At 47.0% G+C, this 17,260-nt stretch overlaps 2 protein-coding genes across 3 annotated transcripts in view; one reads left to right on the forward strand and one right to left on the reverse strand.

Annotated features, from left to right (window-relative positions):
- LOC119323467 (DNA replication licensing factor MCM5) overlaps positions 1-59 on the reverse strand; it is a 5,947-nt gene extending 5,888 nt beyond the window's left edge. The window contains exon 1 of the mRNA XM_037597133.1: positions 7-59. The gene's annotated coding sequence lies outside the window, so the exon portion shown is untranslated. The remainder of the gene's footprint in view (positions 1-6) is intronic.
- A 1,721-nt stretch (positions 60-1,780) lies between these two features.
- Positions 1,781-6,222, forward strand: LOC119323469 (aspartate aminotransferase P2, mitochondrial-like). 2 transcript variants are annotated; one of them, XM_037597134.1, is made up of 11 exons: positions 1,781-1,964; positions 2,053-2,112; positions 3,475-3,669; positions 3,745-3,783; positions 3,895-3,984; positions 4,105-4,213; positions 4,338-4,447; positions 4,880-5,023; positions 5,102-5,268; positions 5,450-5,714; positions 5,835-6,222. In XM_037597134.1, the coding sequence occupies exons 1-11, from the start codon at positions 1,902-1,904 to the stop codon at positions 5,964-5,966; spliced, it is 1,374 nt and encodes a 457-aa protein (XP_037453031.1). In that variant the 5' UTR covers positions 1,781-1,901; the 3' UTR covers positions 5,967-6,222. The 2 variants fall into 2 exon arrangements, with proteins under 2 accessions (XP_037453031.1, XP_037453032.1); XM_037597135.1 differs by having other exon boundaries at positions 1,781-1,958.
- Positions 6,223-17,260: the final 11,038 nt, after the last annotated feature.

Here is a 17,260-nt window from a genome sequence, read left to right on the forward strand (position 1 = left end):
CGAGGAGGTGGGGGAGGGGGACGCGCGGGCGCGTGGGATGGGTGCCGGCGCGGAGGGGGGAGGGGAGACGGGGATGGGGGTGGGGATGGAAGGGGTGGCGCGAAGAGGGTAATAGAGAGGACGGTTTGGCGGGAAAGCGGTGCGCGTTTTGGCGGGAGGAGGCTGTTGCGCTCTGCCGCGCTCGTGCTCGTCTAGGGTTTGGTTGGGCTGTTCTTGCGGCGAGGCCGGGTTCGTTGGTGGGCTGATAGTGTGTGGGCTTGGGTCTGGAATGATAATAGTGGGCTGGTAAGGGTGTCCTAAGTGTCTCTTCTCTTTTTACTAATTTTATTACTAAAACCCCTAAAAAATAATTTTACTAATAAAAGAAAAACAACCCTCCATCCCGAAATAAGTGACATGGTTTTAGTTTGAAATTTAGTGAAACATCAAAATACTCCCTCCGCCCATAATAAGGGTCGTAGTTTTAGTTCAAAATTTAGTTGAACAAGGAAAATACTCCCAGTCTCAAAATAGACTGGGAGTATTTTTCTTGCACATAAATATCATATCTCAAGGACTGTTCCAATAGAAATGGTTTATTTTTTCTTTACACACAGACGACGTGAATTCCATTTTGTTCCTTTTTAACAAAAACTTGTTATGTCTATACAATATTTGTGTATTGCTATTTGATTAACCATAAACTTTAACATTTTTGGTCATTTTCTGGGAGATTGAACAATAAATTGAGTACATCACATTTTGCAACTGCAAACAAATACTAAAATTGATTAAAAAAATCATATATATTGTATGTGGACTGGTAAGGGCGCCCCAATTTTTTTTACTCTAACAGAACTCTCTTTTTTACTATTGTTGGGATAAAATATTTTTCTCAACAATATTATTCTAAGAAAATGGTTATTTTTTTCTTTACACACGGACGAACTGAATTCCATTTTATTCCTTTTAGAAAAAAACTATATAATGTTTTCTTAACTAAAAGCATAAAAGTTTTGGTCATTTTTCCTAGGAATTCGTGGAGTAAATTCAGGCACCACATTGTTACAACTACAATATAATACTAGAATGAACAAGGATTGTGTAGCTTCAAATAAGAGGCTTGCTACTTACGAAAATTTAAATCCACATGATACTCCTACTTTTTTGTCTAGATTTTGCTTCCACTTAATGAATACTCGTTGACATGGTGACGGGAGGCTGAGAGAACGGCCAAGAGAGGAGTCAGGACGACCGGAAGGAAAGAGGAGGAGGAGGAGAAGAGCATGAGATGGATGATGGTGTACGAGTCGAATTAAACCTTCCTACACGGTCATGTCGACGAAGTGCGAGAGGTCTTATTGATTTAGCCACGTGCTTATTAAAACTGAGATGCATTTTCAGTGTAAATTAGTTCTAGGATTGGACCACATATGGTTGCTCGTCCTCAAAGTGACCGGCAAAGGTTCCCTAAAGAAAAGTAACCGGTAAAGGCAGATTGATTTTCTCGTGTTGAGACTTGAGAGACAACCGTGTCATGCCGTTTCAGTTTTTAAATATCGAGCTACATTCTTCCACTCTAACTTTTGACAAAACAGAAAAAAGGTCGACAAACAATTCTCTCTTCGAACTCGGGGAATGCCGTGGGTGTAAAAGGCAGCTCGAGAAATCTCAGAACGTGGTTTTCTCGGGGCGGAGTGGCTCAGAATCAGACGGCTGTGGCTTAACCACGTCCCTCTCACTGTTCGAATCCCCCGGCCGGAGAAGTCGACAGCATAAATCCATCCGTCCAACAGAGAAGCTCCGCAGTTCTGACGGAGACTCCAAGGCCATCGCCATCCACCCGCTCCGCCCCGCTCTGATCCCAGATCACCCTCGCACCCTCTTCCTCCTCCGCGCGCTGCAGCTCTCGCCCCCCGCGGATGGCCTCCGCCCTCTCCGCGCCGGCGGCCTCCGCCGTCGCCGCCGCCCGGTGCAAGGCACGGGCCCGCTTCTTCCCACCTGTCTGTCGGTGTCTCTGCTTTTGGCAGTGGATTCTGAGCCTTTTTTTCATCTGTTTTTTCGTGGGCGCAGGTGTTCGGAGGAGGAAGGAACGATGGGAGGGCCGGGTGCCGCGTCGGGGTCGCGAGGAAGGTGACTGATCCGATCCTGTGCCCCCTCTCGCTCCGTCTTTCCTAGATCCCACATTTGATTTGTGAATTGGTTCGGTTCTGTCACGCGACTGCGCTAGATGGTTCTGGGCCCCTGTCATAGGTGTTCCTGTGCGTGTACGACTCAAATAGGCGCTGACTTCCTGGATTGGCAATCCTCGGCTGCTACTGGTTTAGTGTTAACACGTGCAGTAATATGTTCAGAATCGACTAAGCAAGTAGAGTACATAGTTTGCACCGTGGTTGGCAATCATGAAGTTCTAATACTTACTTACTTACGAAGCCTTTTATCCCAAACAAGTTGGGGTAGGCTAGATATGAAACCCTTTCACGAGGACTTCCCAGGAGGTCACCCATCCTAGTACTACTCTCGTCCAAATGGATTTCATACCCAAAAGACTGGCTAGTTTTTACGTTGGCTCGCCAAGCCTATCACAACCCTTAGATATGAAACCCTTTCATGAGGACTTCCCAGGAGGTCACCCATCCTAGTACTACTCTCGCTCAAATGGGTTTCATACCTATGGGACTGGCTAGTTTTTACGTTGGCTCGCTAAGCCTATCACAACCCTCCTCCTTTACCCGGGCTTGGGACCGGCTATGCCTAGAAGACATAGGCGGAGTTATAAAATTTGTGTGGCCTCGTAGCTTGCTTCCTGGGCTGGTAATTCAGGACTGCTAGTGGTTCTACTTGGGTTGTTCTCGATTCAGGGCTGTGATTTCCAATTGTGCACGATTTCACGAGCTTTTAGAACAATAGTGAGTCACGCAGAATCTTATCTGGGCTGCTGGTGTCTCCTGGGATTCAGACTTAGCATGACTCCGATACGCACCTTTCCTAATTCAACTTTTCAGTGACCTTTCAGCTCTGCTAGTCAGGACCGAGTGCTAAGTAGAAATATTAATAATCAGGAACGCTCTTAAGGATTCGAAGGATGAAGTGTTCTCTGTGAATAATTTCTGTTCATAGATCATAAAGTATGCTGACTTCTTTTGAGAACAAGCAGTCATTGACACATGAACAAACATGAAGCTGCGCTTTAATTCTGCACAGCTATAAACATGGTGTGCTTAGTCCAGGCTTCTTATGGTAGAAGTAGTTATACGTATTTACTGTACTGATAGCGATAGGACCACTCTAGACTTCTAGAGTTGCTCGTTTCAAAGTTGAGGCACATTGCAGTTGGTAGTGTAGCTGGTTAAGCCAGCATTTCTGTTTCTCCATGGATGATCCTTTTGTATGTGACAGCTGTGCCTTAAAGCCTTGTGCCATTCCAATATTTGACATCTCATGATATGGTTTGTGCTTTGAAATTTAATTCTTCCTTTGCCGGTTTGGATGCAGAATACTGGCCACATAACGATGGCACTTGCAGTAGACGCTTCTCGCTTTGAAGGAGTGCCAATGGCCCCTCCAGACCCGATTCTTGGGGTTTCGGAAGCATTTAAAGCAGATACAAGTGATCTGAAGCTCAACCTTGGCGTTGGTGCCTATAGAACGGAAGAGCTACAGCCCGCTGTCCTCAATGTTGTCAAGAAGGTAAGTCTAATCGTCCTTGGCATTTCCTGAATAATTTAGGTTCCTATTTTGATGTGCTACTGCTACATGTGGTAGGCTGAAAAACTTATGTTGGAGAAAGGAGAAAACAAGGAGGTACGATGCAATTTTACAATTCAGATGATTTGGACATGGTCATAAAGAATCATATTTTCCTTCTATTCTTTCATTGAGAATGAAAAGCTGAATGTTTTCTTTATGGTGCAGTATCTGCCTATTGAAGGCTTCGCTGCATTTAACAAAGCAACTGCAGATCTATTGCTTGGAGCTGACAATCCTGTCATCAAGCAAGGACGGGTATGGATTATGCAGCCCTTGCCATCGCTCTTGTTCTATTATGACTGCCTGACAAGCTGTCACCTGAGGAGTTTTCTCTTATGTTTAGTTAACCTTATTTAGTAATCACTCCTGCTGTAGGTTGCTACTCTTCAGTCTCTCTCAGGGACTGGATCATTACGCCTTGCTGCAGCATTTATTCAGAGATACTTCCCTGATTCAAAAGTACTTATATCATCTCCCACATGGGGTATGTATGGCGAATTGGGAACTGCAACTAGTGCTCAACTGCTCATGACTTCATGTGCATAGGTCTATTTCTCATTGTTTTCTGTGGTGAATCTCATGAATTTGTTCAATTTATATGTTAACAGGAAACCACAAAAACATATTCAATGATGCTAGGGTACCATGGTCAGAATACCGGTATTATGATCCCAAGACTGTTGGGCTGGATTTTGAGGGAATGATAGCTGACATACAGGTACCTAAAATATCTGTACCAAGAAAATTAAACATTATTCAAATATTTCTCTTTGCATTTTTTTTGGAACCTGCATTGCTATTTTTCATTGACCAAACTTCGTTAAGAGCAGTTTTTTCTTTCTATTGGGTTGCACTCACTGGCGGAGCGTCAGGATTGGGCCATGTCCTGTCCCATCCTTCTCTCCAAGCATTCTCTTAGGATTTGGTAGTATTACTTTGGCCGACTAGCAAGAAATGGCCCACTCTGTGCTGAACTGTCCCCTTCATGTGCTCCTCCACTGGTTGCACTCCTTTTTTATTAACTGAAATGGTTGCGCTCATCATATGGAAGTTGCAATCTGGAAATGAACTGACTTTTCCTATTTACTATTGTTAATTTCTTATGCACCGGTTATTGTTTGTCCTAATGTATATACTCTTTGCAAACTAGGCTGCCCCAGAGGGGTCTTTTGTTCTGCTACATGGTTGTGCTCACAATCCAACTGGAATAGACCCAACTCCTGAACAGTGGGAGAAACTGGCAGATGTGATTGAAGAGAAAAAACATATGCCTTTCTTTGATGTTGCCTATCAGGTGAATGGTTTTCGTGTGGGCTTTCTTTAATTTATTTTCACAATTTGTCTCTTACTGACTGTTATATTTTCTTTGTAGGGTTTTGCCAGTGGAAGCCTTGATGAAGATGCATCTTCTGTCAGGCTTTTTGTTAAGCGTGGCCTGGAAGTGTTCGTTGCACAGTCTTACAGCAAGAACCTTGGTCTATATGCAGAAAGGATCGGTGCGATAAATGTCATTTGCTCAGCACCGGAAGTTGCAGATAGGTAATCTTGTGTTTTAAATGGTCGACTGCTTGCCTACCGGCCTTTCCCCCTTACATTCAGTTGCATGAAATGCTATTTTATTTCTGCCCTTCATCCTGCACACCGTACGGTGATAGTCCTTCTCTAAGAATCTGTATGAATTCTGAATTGTCTATGTATTATAACACTGGAAGCTTTGCAGGGTGAAGAGCCAGCTGAAGCGATTGGCGCGGCCCATGTACTCAAACCCACCTATTCACGGTGCCAAGATCGTCGCCAACGTTGTTGGAGACCCTACCATGTTCGGTGAGTGGAAGGAAGAGATGGAACAAATGGCCGGTCGGATCAAGAACGTTCGGCAGAAGCTTTATGATAGCTTGACTGAAAAGGACCAGTCTGGCAAGGACTGGTCTTTCATTCTGCGCCAGATAGGCATGTTCTCGTTCACGGGCTTGAACAGACCCCAGGTGACTTTGCCTTTGAATTCCACAGATGACAAATTGTTTTCACATATTATCTTTGAATGATATGTCAGCAGAAGCGTATCATTGTGTAACCGTCTAAGTTCCCTCTTTCGTGTTTTGCAGAGCGATAACATGACCGATAAATGGCACATATACATGACCAAGGACGGGAGGATTTCGTTGGCGGGGTTGAACCTGGCGAAGTGCGAGTACCTTGCCGATGCCATCATCGACTCCTTCCACAATGTCAACTAGATTATGATTTGCGTCGCGGCCACGATACCGCGATTAGTTCCTTCTATAGTTTGCTGGGATTTTTGGGTCCTTCCAGCTCGAGTTCTTAGTCAGGATGTTGACGACGTGTCCGGTAATTCAGAGGTAATAAATAATCCGGCAAAACTCACGAATGCTTAGCACTTGCACGGTCCTTACAAGTTTGTAATACTCTACTAATTAATTATATATGATGGCATCGTGTTCGCAAAAAAATATACGATGGCATCTGCAAGTAGCCTTTTTTGTGCCATCTCAAAGTTTATTTTTCCTTTTTGGTTGGAGGTAGTATTATTATTTCTTTTTAGCACCAACTCTGAACATTCTTGGACCACCCCCCATACCATAGCCATGGTAGTTTCTCTAGTGCGTCGTTTTTTACAATCTTTGTTTCTTCCATGAGCAATGCCTGGAGGCCATCAAAATGGATCCAGGCCTCTAAAATGTGCTGCGAAGTCTAAGGGACATTATGTGAAGGGAAAAATGGCAGGTTTCTGATGGCAACTCTTGAGGTCCTGCCTTTGAGTGGTGGTTGCTCGTGTGGAGCTGGTTTTCCTCTCAATGGAGGCAGCCAGTTCAACCAAGCCCTTCTTTCTGCCCTGTGCAAAACCTTTCTTCATGGAGGTCCTTGCCGGCCATGCCCGGCAGCAGCGCAACCCCCCGTCGTCCGCCGCCCCCTGTCCTTTTGCACAAGAGGTCTGGTCTCTGTTTAGCCAGTCCAACCCTGAACCCTGAGATTTATCAGAGAAGTGCCAAAGGATGCCAGAAAAGAGGCTCCTGTGTCCACATCACATGATCAATGGACCCTTGTTCAAGTCCACTGACATATGAATTTGTCCAATGTGGATCTTAAATCCGGTATAATCACCATATGTTCCAGAGAAGCTGTCCGAGAAGCTCATTTCGAACTGAGAGCGTGAAGAGGCTGTGGCAACTCGAGAAGTCCGGAGATTCAGCAAATGCTAACTTGCTAGTAGTAGAAATAGTTCAAACTACAGACTGCGGTCCGTTGAGCCAGTTGGTCTTTGCTAAAGGAAATATTAATGGCGCCATGATCTGAAGACTTTACATCAGCTCTTGAGGCTGACTGAATTCTTCAGATGCAGTTAGTTAGGTCGTGTTTGGTTCTCTAGTCCTAGGGTTTTTTCTAGTCCCTAGGACTTTTTGAAAAAGACTCTCAAGAAAGTGCTTCTAAGGATTTTTAGCAAAAGGTCCCCCCTGTTTGATTTGCTAGGGACTTTTTTTTAGTCCCAACACAAAAAAGTCCCTGAAACCAAACACCCCCTTAGTACTCCGTCTTTAACACTTCCTTTGTGATCCGTTGGATTTAATCACCGATTTCGAAGCGGATATGGGCATCTAATACTGTTAGGAAACAGATCAGACGCAAATCTATTAGTAGTACCAACTGCATCCATGCAGTTATACCTATTTTCTTCTCTAAAACACCGATCAAGAGGAGTCTGTAATCACAACAATGGATGCAAATCCACCCAAGAAGAAGAGGAAGATCTGTACCGACGAGACAGCGGCGGCGCTGGCACTGCCCGACGCCGTCGTCCTCGATATTCTGGAGAGGCTGCCCACCGACGACGTCCTCCGATTCCGCCGCGTATGCACCGCCTGGCGCGCCACGGTCGACCGCGACCCCGCCTTCGCCCGCGCGCACCTGCGGCGCTGGCGGGCGGAGACGCTCGTGGTCTCGCCGTGCGGCCCCGGGACGGGCCCGTTCCTCAGGATACACCGGTACCGTGAGTCCGGCGACCGCGGCGGGCCCGTGTCGCGGGTCCAGCTCCGCTCCCCGCGGAGCTTCGACCGCAGCATCGTGCACTGCGACGGCGTCCTCCTCGTCTGCAGCGCCGCGGAGCTGCTCGCGTGGAACCCGGCCACCGGCGAGTCTGTGCGGCTCCCGCGCGGCGCGCCCAGCTGCGTCGGCGACGGCGTCGACCGCCTCGGCTTCTGCTACGACGCCGCCGCGCGCGCGCTCAAGGCGGTCCGCCACTACTACCGCGTCCACGACGTCCTGGCGGGGGCGTACAGCCTCGGCGTCGAGGTGCTCGCGCTAGGCCAGGGCCAGGGCACGCCGTCGTGGCGCCCGGCCGCCCGTGACCCGCCGTGCCCGATCTACGGCACGGCCCCCGCGTCCGTCGGCGGCGCCGTGTACTGGGTCATCGACAACAGCTTCCTCGACAGCGGCGGTGGCGGCTCCCAGGCCCAGCCTGGAGCGTCCACCCTCCTCTCCTTCGACGTGACGAGCGGCGAGTACAGCGTCGTCGACGGCCCGCCGTGCCGGTGGAGGTGCCAGGACGTGGCGCTGGGCAACGTGGGCGGCGCGCTGTGCGTCGTCGTGACGTGGAACAGCCGGCTAGGCACGGTGTGGCGGCGCACGGCGGCGGGGACGTGGACGCAGGTCCTCAGGTTGGACACGGGCTACATACTGCATGCGCGCCTGGCCCCGGTGGGGATGTGCGAGAGCACGGGGGAGATGCTGCTGCTCGCGGCCCGATGCATGTACCGGAAAGGCACGGTGTACCACTGCTGCATCGCCGGCACCGGAAGCGGAAAGGCGCGCGCGGTGGTCGACGTTAGAGGGCAGCTTAAACTCTGCGAACGTGACTCCGTCGCCGGGACGCTCGTGTTCATGTACACGCCGTCCCTGATAAAGATTGCTGGTTGATTAAAACGCTTTCAATTAGCATGCCATAGGCTTTTTTGTTAGAACTGGCATGTCATAGGCTAGGCTAGTCCATGCGGATCGTTTTTGTTTCGAGAGTACGTCAATGACGTACCTTATCTTTATAAAAAAGAGCAAACATATTTACAATGCTTGGAGGAGATGCGAGCATTCCTCAAGTCATTACACACACCTATGTCCAACGTCCTCATTTTAAGGCTACTCTCTCACAAATCGTTGTAAACCACCCACACCTACTCCTGCACTCCGCCATTCCTCTATCTCTTGCAAGATCACGTGCTTGAGGTTTTGCATTGTCTGGACTTGATTTGCCGAGTTGAACACCCCATCCGGACCTTTTAAGATGCACGTCTATTAGATTGGTGCTGTTCTTTGGAACATGGGGTCAATGCACCCCGAATTCGAAAATTATTTTAAAATAAATAGAAAACAGTATAAACTTCCTGAAACTTTTTTTTTTAACAAACATGGCCTAGTGTATTACTCGTGTAAAAAGTTTCGCGGAAGAATGACTCTCATGGTATCCTCGACAAAAAAAAAAGAATTTTGAAGTCCAAAAAAATATCAATATTAACTTTTATATAGTACTAGTTTTTTTATGTGGGAATACCATGGTAGTCATTCTTAAAAAATGCTACACATACCAAAGCTTCCCGCATGTGCCTAATGATGTGTGAATGGATGATGTAGTCCTCCGCATCACCTTTGCCGGTATACCTCCGCCTCATCGAGCCACCATGACAGAGACAATGCCGCCTGCTTCATCGCCGCCGCCACGGTGGCCGCCTCCTCGCACTTGGTCTCGGGGATGGACGCGACCTCCTCGCCAGGTAGCGGCACGACTCGTCGAAGTCGTGTGTGAGGGAATCCTGAATTATGGGGTCCTCGGGTAGTCGGCTTATGTTACATGGGTCGGACTAATGGGCCGTGAAGATACAAGACAGAAGGCCCTTCCTCGTGTCCGGATGGAACTCTCCTTTGCGTGGATGGCAAGCTTGGCGTTCGGATACTGTATTTTCCTTTCTCTGTAAACCGACTATGTACAACCCTAGGCCCCTTCGGTGTCTATATAAACCGAAGGGTTTAGTCCGTAGTGGAAGAATCACAATCATACAGGCTAGATATCTAGGGTTTAGCCATTACGATCTCGAGGTAGATTAACTCTTGTAACCCCTATACTCATCAAAGTCAATCAAGCAGGAAGTATGATATTACCTCCATTAAGAGGGCCTGAACCTGGGTAAATATTGTGTCCCCTGCCTCCTGTTACCTTCGATCCTCAGACGCACAGTTCGGGACCCCCTATCCGAGATCTACCGATTTTGACACCGACATTAGTGCTTTCAATGAGAGTTCCGCTGTGCCGTCACTAGAAGGCTCGATGGCTCCGCCGATCATCTATGACAATACCGCCTCGAGGGAGATCTTCCCCCCCAACCAAATTTTCGTATTCGGTGGCTTCACACTGCGCGCCAACTCGATTGGCCATCTGGAGCAGATCGACAGCTATGCCCCTGGTCATCAGACCAGTTTCGGAAACCTAAATTATGTCGCTGATATCCGAGGAGACTTGATCTTCCAAGGGTTCGCGGCCCCAACCACCGCTCTGGCCTTAGATCCGGAGCGCATTCCCGGGTCCGAAGACGGGAGTTTAGAGCCCGCCGGACTCTCTTCAGCTATAGAGCTTGATATCGGAGAACCAGAGGGGATCGCGTCACCGGCGGACTCGGAGCCACGCCAGGCTCCCTTTATCATCATAAAGCCGGATTCTCCTCCGGACACTAGCTTCGAACTCTCGAGGTTCGCGTCATGTGAGCTTGGCCAGGGAACTTCTGCCCCGCCTGAGGGAGTCCTGAATTATGGGGTCCTCGGGGAGCCAACCTATGTGACGTGGGCCAGACTAATGGGCCACGGAGATACAAGAACAGAAGGCCTCCTCCCGTGTCCGGATGAGACTCTCATTTGCGTGGATGGCAAGCTTGGCGTCCGGATGTATAATTTCCTTCCTTTGTAAACCGACTTGGAACACCCTCAGTCCCCTCCGGTGTCTATATAAACCAGAGGGTTTAGTCCATAGGGACAATCACAACCATACAGGCTAAACATCTAGGGTTTAGCCATTACGATCTCGAGGTAGATCAATTCTTGTAACCTCTATATTCATCATAGTCAATCAAGTAGGAAGTAGGGTATTACCTCCATTAAGAGGGCCCGAACCTGGGTAAACATCGCGTCCCCTGCCTCCTTGTTACCTTCGATCCTTAGACGCACAGTTTGGGACCCCCTACCCGAGATCTGCCGTTTTTTACACCGATATTGGTGCTTTCATTGAGAGTTCCTCTGTGCCGTCGACAGAAGTATTGATGGCCCGCCTTGTCATCAAAGACAACATCACTTCCGAAGAGGCCCTGGTTTCAGGGCAAACTCTCTGACTCGGCAGCTTCATTATGGGCGCTCGCCCGACCGTTAAGCCAGAAGCAGCCCAATTCATCGCCAAAAATCGCCTCCGTATCGGCCTTGAATACTACGACAAGTTGGATCTGGCAGATGTTTCGGCAGAACTGCTAGATCGCATCGCCGCCTTGGGGGTCGCAATCGACTATGACCGGATTGGGCTTAAACCCGATCAGAGAGAAATCAGATCTCCGCCGATCATCCATCACGTGGCAATCGTGGAGGAACAAGCCGACGATGACTCTTCTCCCTCGTTGAGGACAAAGTATGTTTAGGTTTCCGAACCCGGAGAGCCGGACTCCCGTCTTCTGGAAGACACTTCTTGTCCTCCAAACATGGAATCGGGCGCTGAGCCTAAAAACACGTCGGATGCTCCAGAGCCCAGGCCTTTAACCTCAGAAATTCTTTGGAATCCGGACTCCTCAGCGGGTCAGGGTTCGGATTCGATCCCACCCACCCACCACAAGCAATATTCCCCGAGCAACTATGGTCCTTCGGACATATGCGACTTAATGTATGTACGGCAGCAGCCCCAGAAAACAGTCCACCACTTTTGGGCTAGATTCCTGCTTGTTAAAAACAAGATCAAGGACTGCTGCGACAACGACGCGATCTCAGTATTTTGCAACAATTGCACATATGAGGGAATCCTGAACGCCCTCAACCGCCGTCGTGTACTGCACTTTGCCGATTTGGCACACATAGTACATAAGTACTATGCAATGGAAAGCGCCTGGAAAACCCAAACAGCCCGCTGGGAACCGCAGGCCTTTAGGCCATCCCCGGGACGGGCAATGAGGATGCACCCCCACGGAGCACCTAATCATCATCCCATGGACAAGAAAATTAAACCCTTTACGGGGCATAAAACTGTCCTTGAGGAATGGCTCGACAAACCTTGCCAAATTCACATGACACAGGACAACGAACCAACGCATAGCCTTCGAGCATGTTGGATACTCCGGCAGGTGGCCAAAAGCGGCAAGGGTCTCCTCACTAACAACACTCCAGAGAACTATTCTTTGGAGGACAATGATCCCAAAGTATTCACGGTCTTCGAGACCTTTTCATCGAATAATCGGCGCAAGAGAGCGCTCCGCGACCTCGCCGAAGTCTACCACGCGGCAACAGTAAACCCTTGGAACGACACGCCTATCACTTTTAACGCCGATGACGAACCAAGAGCCCGCTCAGTCCGGGCACCAGCCACTTTGGTCCTAAACCCAATTGTAGATGGCTTCCGCCTCACTAAAGTGCTCATGTTCGGCGACAACGGACTGAACCTCATTTACGAGGACACACTCAATAAAATGCAAATGTACAGGAGTAGCATTGAGCAAAGTAACACAACCTTTCACGATATTATCTCCATCCGAGAAGCCAGATGCTCGGGAAATATCAAACTCGATGTGGTATTCGGCATGCCGGAGAATTATAGGTCTGAAGAGCTACTCTTCCATGTTCCACCATTTAATAGCAGGTATCATGCTCTGCCGGGGCGAGACGCATTCACACGCTTCCAAGCTGTACCCCATTACGGGTATATGAAGCTCAAAATGCCCGAGCCCAATGGAATCATCACTATAGCCAGCGATCTGGACATAGCCCTCCGAGCCAAAAACAAAATTGCATCTCTAGCCCTTGAGGCGTCATCCGAGGCCCTCGCGGCCAAGGAATTGACCACTCTATGTTCCACAGTAGACAGGGACGTTGTAATCCTCGATAAGAGACCAAAGTCTACCTCCTTCAAGCTGGCTGACGAGATAGTCAAATTTCAAGTCCACCCGACGGACCCCAATAAAACAGCTTCCATTGGGGCACATCTGGATCCGACGGTGGACGTTGCATTATGCGCATTCTTGCGGGAGAACTGGGACATTTTTGTCTGGCATCCTTCCGATATGCCAGGTATCCCATGAAGACTAGTCGAACATAGTCTCAATATATTGAAAGGACACAAACCAGTCAAACAAACTCTTCGTCGATTCTCCGAACCCAAATGACAAGCCATGGGGGAGGAGCTAGCCAAGTTACTCGAAGTCGGGTTCATCAGAGAGATCAAACATCTGGACTAGCTAGCAAACCTGGTCATGGTACCTAAGAAGGATAAATCCTGGCGCCTGTGTGTCGATTTCAAAGACCTTAACAAGGCTTGCCCCCAAGGACCCCTTCCCACTACCTCGAATCGACCAAATTATCAACGCACACTACAAAAAAAATACACATCTGTGATGATACGTGTTTGTCACAGTAGGTCGCATTTTTTGTCATGCATGTACATCCATGACGATTTTATGACAGAATCAAGATAGTCATACTTGTGCTGTCGTAGAAGTGTTCCATGACATTACCAAAATTATCATCACGGAAGTGTCCACTTCCATGATGATAAATCGCGCGTCACAAAAGTGCTTTCATCAAGGGTGACCGACACGTGGCATCCACCATAACGGAACGCCGCTAAGCTATCGGGTCAGGTTTTGGATCCGATAACCCATTAACAGCCCCGACCAATGGGGATTTTCCACGTGTAAAATCATCATTGGCTGGAGGAAACACGTGTCGGCTCATCATTGGGACAGATGTCATCCACTCATTGGACGGAAGGCGCCTATGATACGTCGACATGTGGCACGACCCAACAGAGGCCCATTCTTGTGAAAAGGCCGGCCCGTTTGACTTGGTCAAAAGGTGGCGGGCCGGCCCATGGAAAGCCTGTTAACGGCCTGTTCGCATATAGCCCATTTATAGCCCGCTAACCCAAGGCCCGTTACGCCCTATCCGAATTAGGCCCAGTAGCGTCATCTGGGCCACCCAATATGATTCCAACCCATTTTTACTTCTGGCGCATGTATGGCCCATGAAGTCTTTCGGCCCATATGAGGCCCTATGTAACTCTTGGCCTATTAATGGCCCGTGGTGAAACTGGCCCGTAATGAACAGTGTATCACTTTACACCCATTAATGGCCCATGGTGAAACTGGCCCGTAATGAACAATGTATCACTTTATACCCATTAACGGCCCGTTATTCCGTTGGGCCGTTTCCAGCCCATGTTATCTTTCGGCCTTCTCAGAGCCCATTTATTCTTGGGCTCATTTCCAGCATTCGTTTACTTACGGTCTGTTACTGCCATTTTCTGCTTGTGGGCCAAATTCAGCCCGTGGTTATAGTCGGCCTGTTTGTGGTCCGTTAATACGTTGGGCCGTTTTCATAGCGTCATCAAATACGGCCTATTAACGATGGCCCGTTATGGTCAGCCCATGAACGGATGATTCCAACTCTAGCCCGTTTACGGCCATAATGTGGTTTGTTTGGCCCATGTTTGGCTAATCGATCATACGGCCCGTATAAGGCCCATTGATGATACGGCCTGTAGAAGGCCCATTGTTTCTACGGCCCGTAGAAGGCCCACTGTTTCTACGGCCAGTAGGAGGCCCAGTGTCACTACACTAAATATTAGCCCATGGTTATTGTGGCCTACTTTTAAAAAATAGGTTATTGCAGCCACTAGCAAAGCGCGGAAAAAAAACTGCAATGACTACAAGCAAACAAATAAACAAGACAACAAGGAAATAAATAAGCAAGCAACTAACGCTAGGCTATTACACATATTACATCCACTGGGCATCAAAGTTCGCCACCATTGCAAATATAGGGAACAAAGCAGCATATCATATACACTGGTTGTCAAAGTTGGCGACCAACACAAATAAACGCCGCAGCAAAACAAATCCAGAACTGAAACCACTTCAGAAGATCTCAAGAAACAATATCTTGGGTACCCATAATGGCAAGATGCTTAGCAAGCTTATTAACTTTCTCTTGTTTGGCGCTTAAATCCTCCAGCGCTTGCTATTGCACCAGAAAATATGCATCTGAATTCTGCAGGGACTTCCTCAGCCCTTCAGCTTCCTGTCGCAGCACATCTGATCGATGTCTTTCAACTTGAAGTTGAGACTCAAGAAGACGAACTGATTCAGGCAGCGAGTTCGAAGAGCTTGTGCCAGCAGTAGTGGCCAGTAACTCGAACACTACATCAAGACATGACTTTTGGGTTCCCTCACTGTTGTCAAGATAGTTTTTATCAGCTTTCTTGTAGACCAACAGGGATGTCTCACTATCTTGAACCTTATCTGCATTACTTCCTTTACCATTGGATAACGCGGTACTGTTCTCCAATATTTTGTCCGCATTCTAAAAGAGAAACAAGCAGACACATCACATGTTTACCATGTTGTATATGAAACTCATTTTGGTAAATGAGTTCATTAGTAAAGTGGACAGGATAACATCATGAAACAAACATATATCTATGTACCATGGTCACTTTATGGTCTATATCATTCTAGTTTTTTTGCCAAATCAAGATAGAGACACAGTTCAAATAATATTTTTTCAAGACAAAGCAGAATAGACAGAATATAAGTGTGGGTAACTATAGAGCAATAACAACACTTGTAATGTGCATGACATGAGAACATAACTGTTTATTCAATTGAAACTGAAATCAACATAGAGCAGGTTACAATAGCAAACCAGTTAAAGAAACAGGTTTAAAACATACCTGTTGCGCCATTGGAGTTTCAATTCCATCCTTCAAATTTGAAAATAGTTGGTATGAGTAAATACAGTAATGCAAGAGCAAAGGAGTATGAACCATAGCTACAGAACCTGACCTGAGAACAAATCTTCTTCTCCTTTAAGCATTGAGTTGGGATTTGGAGTGGTGGTCCTTGTGCTTTGGGCACTGCAGTTCCCTTACTAACTGCTCATGTTTGGGTGCTCTGTGGTGGAGACGGTGTTGTGTCAACTGGAACTGGGTTACTATCTGCCGGGGTTGGGGTTAGAAAGGGTGTAGCTAGTTCTCTGTCCAACTAGGTAGGGGTACAATCTGCGAGAGTCTGGGTTATGTGTGGTGGATCTGGTCCTTGGGAAAGTACAACCATGGTTTTATCTGCATCAACTTGTAGCACTATCTTTTCTGAAGACCGTGTTGTTACTCCCTTAGATACTGCCATCACGCTCTCCAATTAAAATGGCTGATAAACAAGAAAATTAATTGAAAGTATAGACATTGTATGATAGACAGGTGCAATGGATAGTGGGGAATAAAAGAGGGCATGAAATAATTCATATTTATGTTGTCTAACCAAACAGGATAGCATGACACAATTTCACATATATGATGGCTAACTAAACAGGATAGCATGACACAATTTCACATTATGATGGCTAACTAAAAAAGATGGAAAGACATAGTTCAAAATATGAGATTATGTAAACAGGATGACATGACATAACTATATAATGTGTTTATTAAATAGGTTGGCATGCCATAATTCACATACATTCACGGATAGAATGCCATAATTCAAAATATGATGACTGTAAACACTAAACAGGATGAGATGATATAACTATATGATGTCTTTATTAAATGGGTTGCCATGCCATAATTCAGATAGATGATGTGTATGTACTATGTAAACATGATGGCATGATATAATTCAAATATATGATTTATATAGTAAGCAAGTAAGCAGATGACAATCCATATATGATGTAAAAACTAAGCAATGCAAGACAACATGCATGACGTGGGTAATATAACCCTGCCAAGTTTGAGCATAGACCTCATGGGGGAAATAGGACTGGTCATCAGTCTCTGAATCCTCCTCTAAGGAGCTCTCTGTAACCAGCAAGATGTCTGCTTCAGCATGTAGCATTGTCTGCTCTGAATACCTTGTTTTCACTCCAAATACTTCCATCACCGCTTCAAATGGCTGATGCACAGAAAGAGTAGTTGAATATACAAACGTTGTCGACAAATGGAACACGTAATACAAAAAAATGATAGCATGATATAATTCACATACTTGATGATTGGCTAAACAACATGGCATTGCATAATTCACATATATAATGCCTTTGCAACAAGATAACATTGTATAATTCACATATGTAATGTCTTGCAACAAGATGGCAATGCATAATTCACATATATGGTAATTAGACACTGAACAGGTGGCATTCACACAAAGCATGTCTAAACTAATCAAATGACATAGCAATGCGAGACACCATACGTACGATATGAGCAACATAACCCTGCCAAGTTAGAGCA

This window comes from Triticum dicoccoides, chromosome 6B, assembly GCF_002162155.2.
Source record: "Triticum dicoccoides isolate Atlit2015 ecotype Zavitan chromosome 6B, WEW_v2.0, whole genome shotgun sequence".
NCBI classification, from domain to species: Eukaryota; Viridiplantae; Streptophyta; class Magnoliopsida; order Poales; family Poaceae; genus Triticum; species Triticum dicoccoides.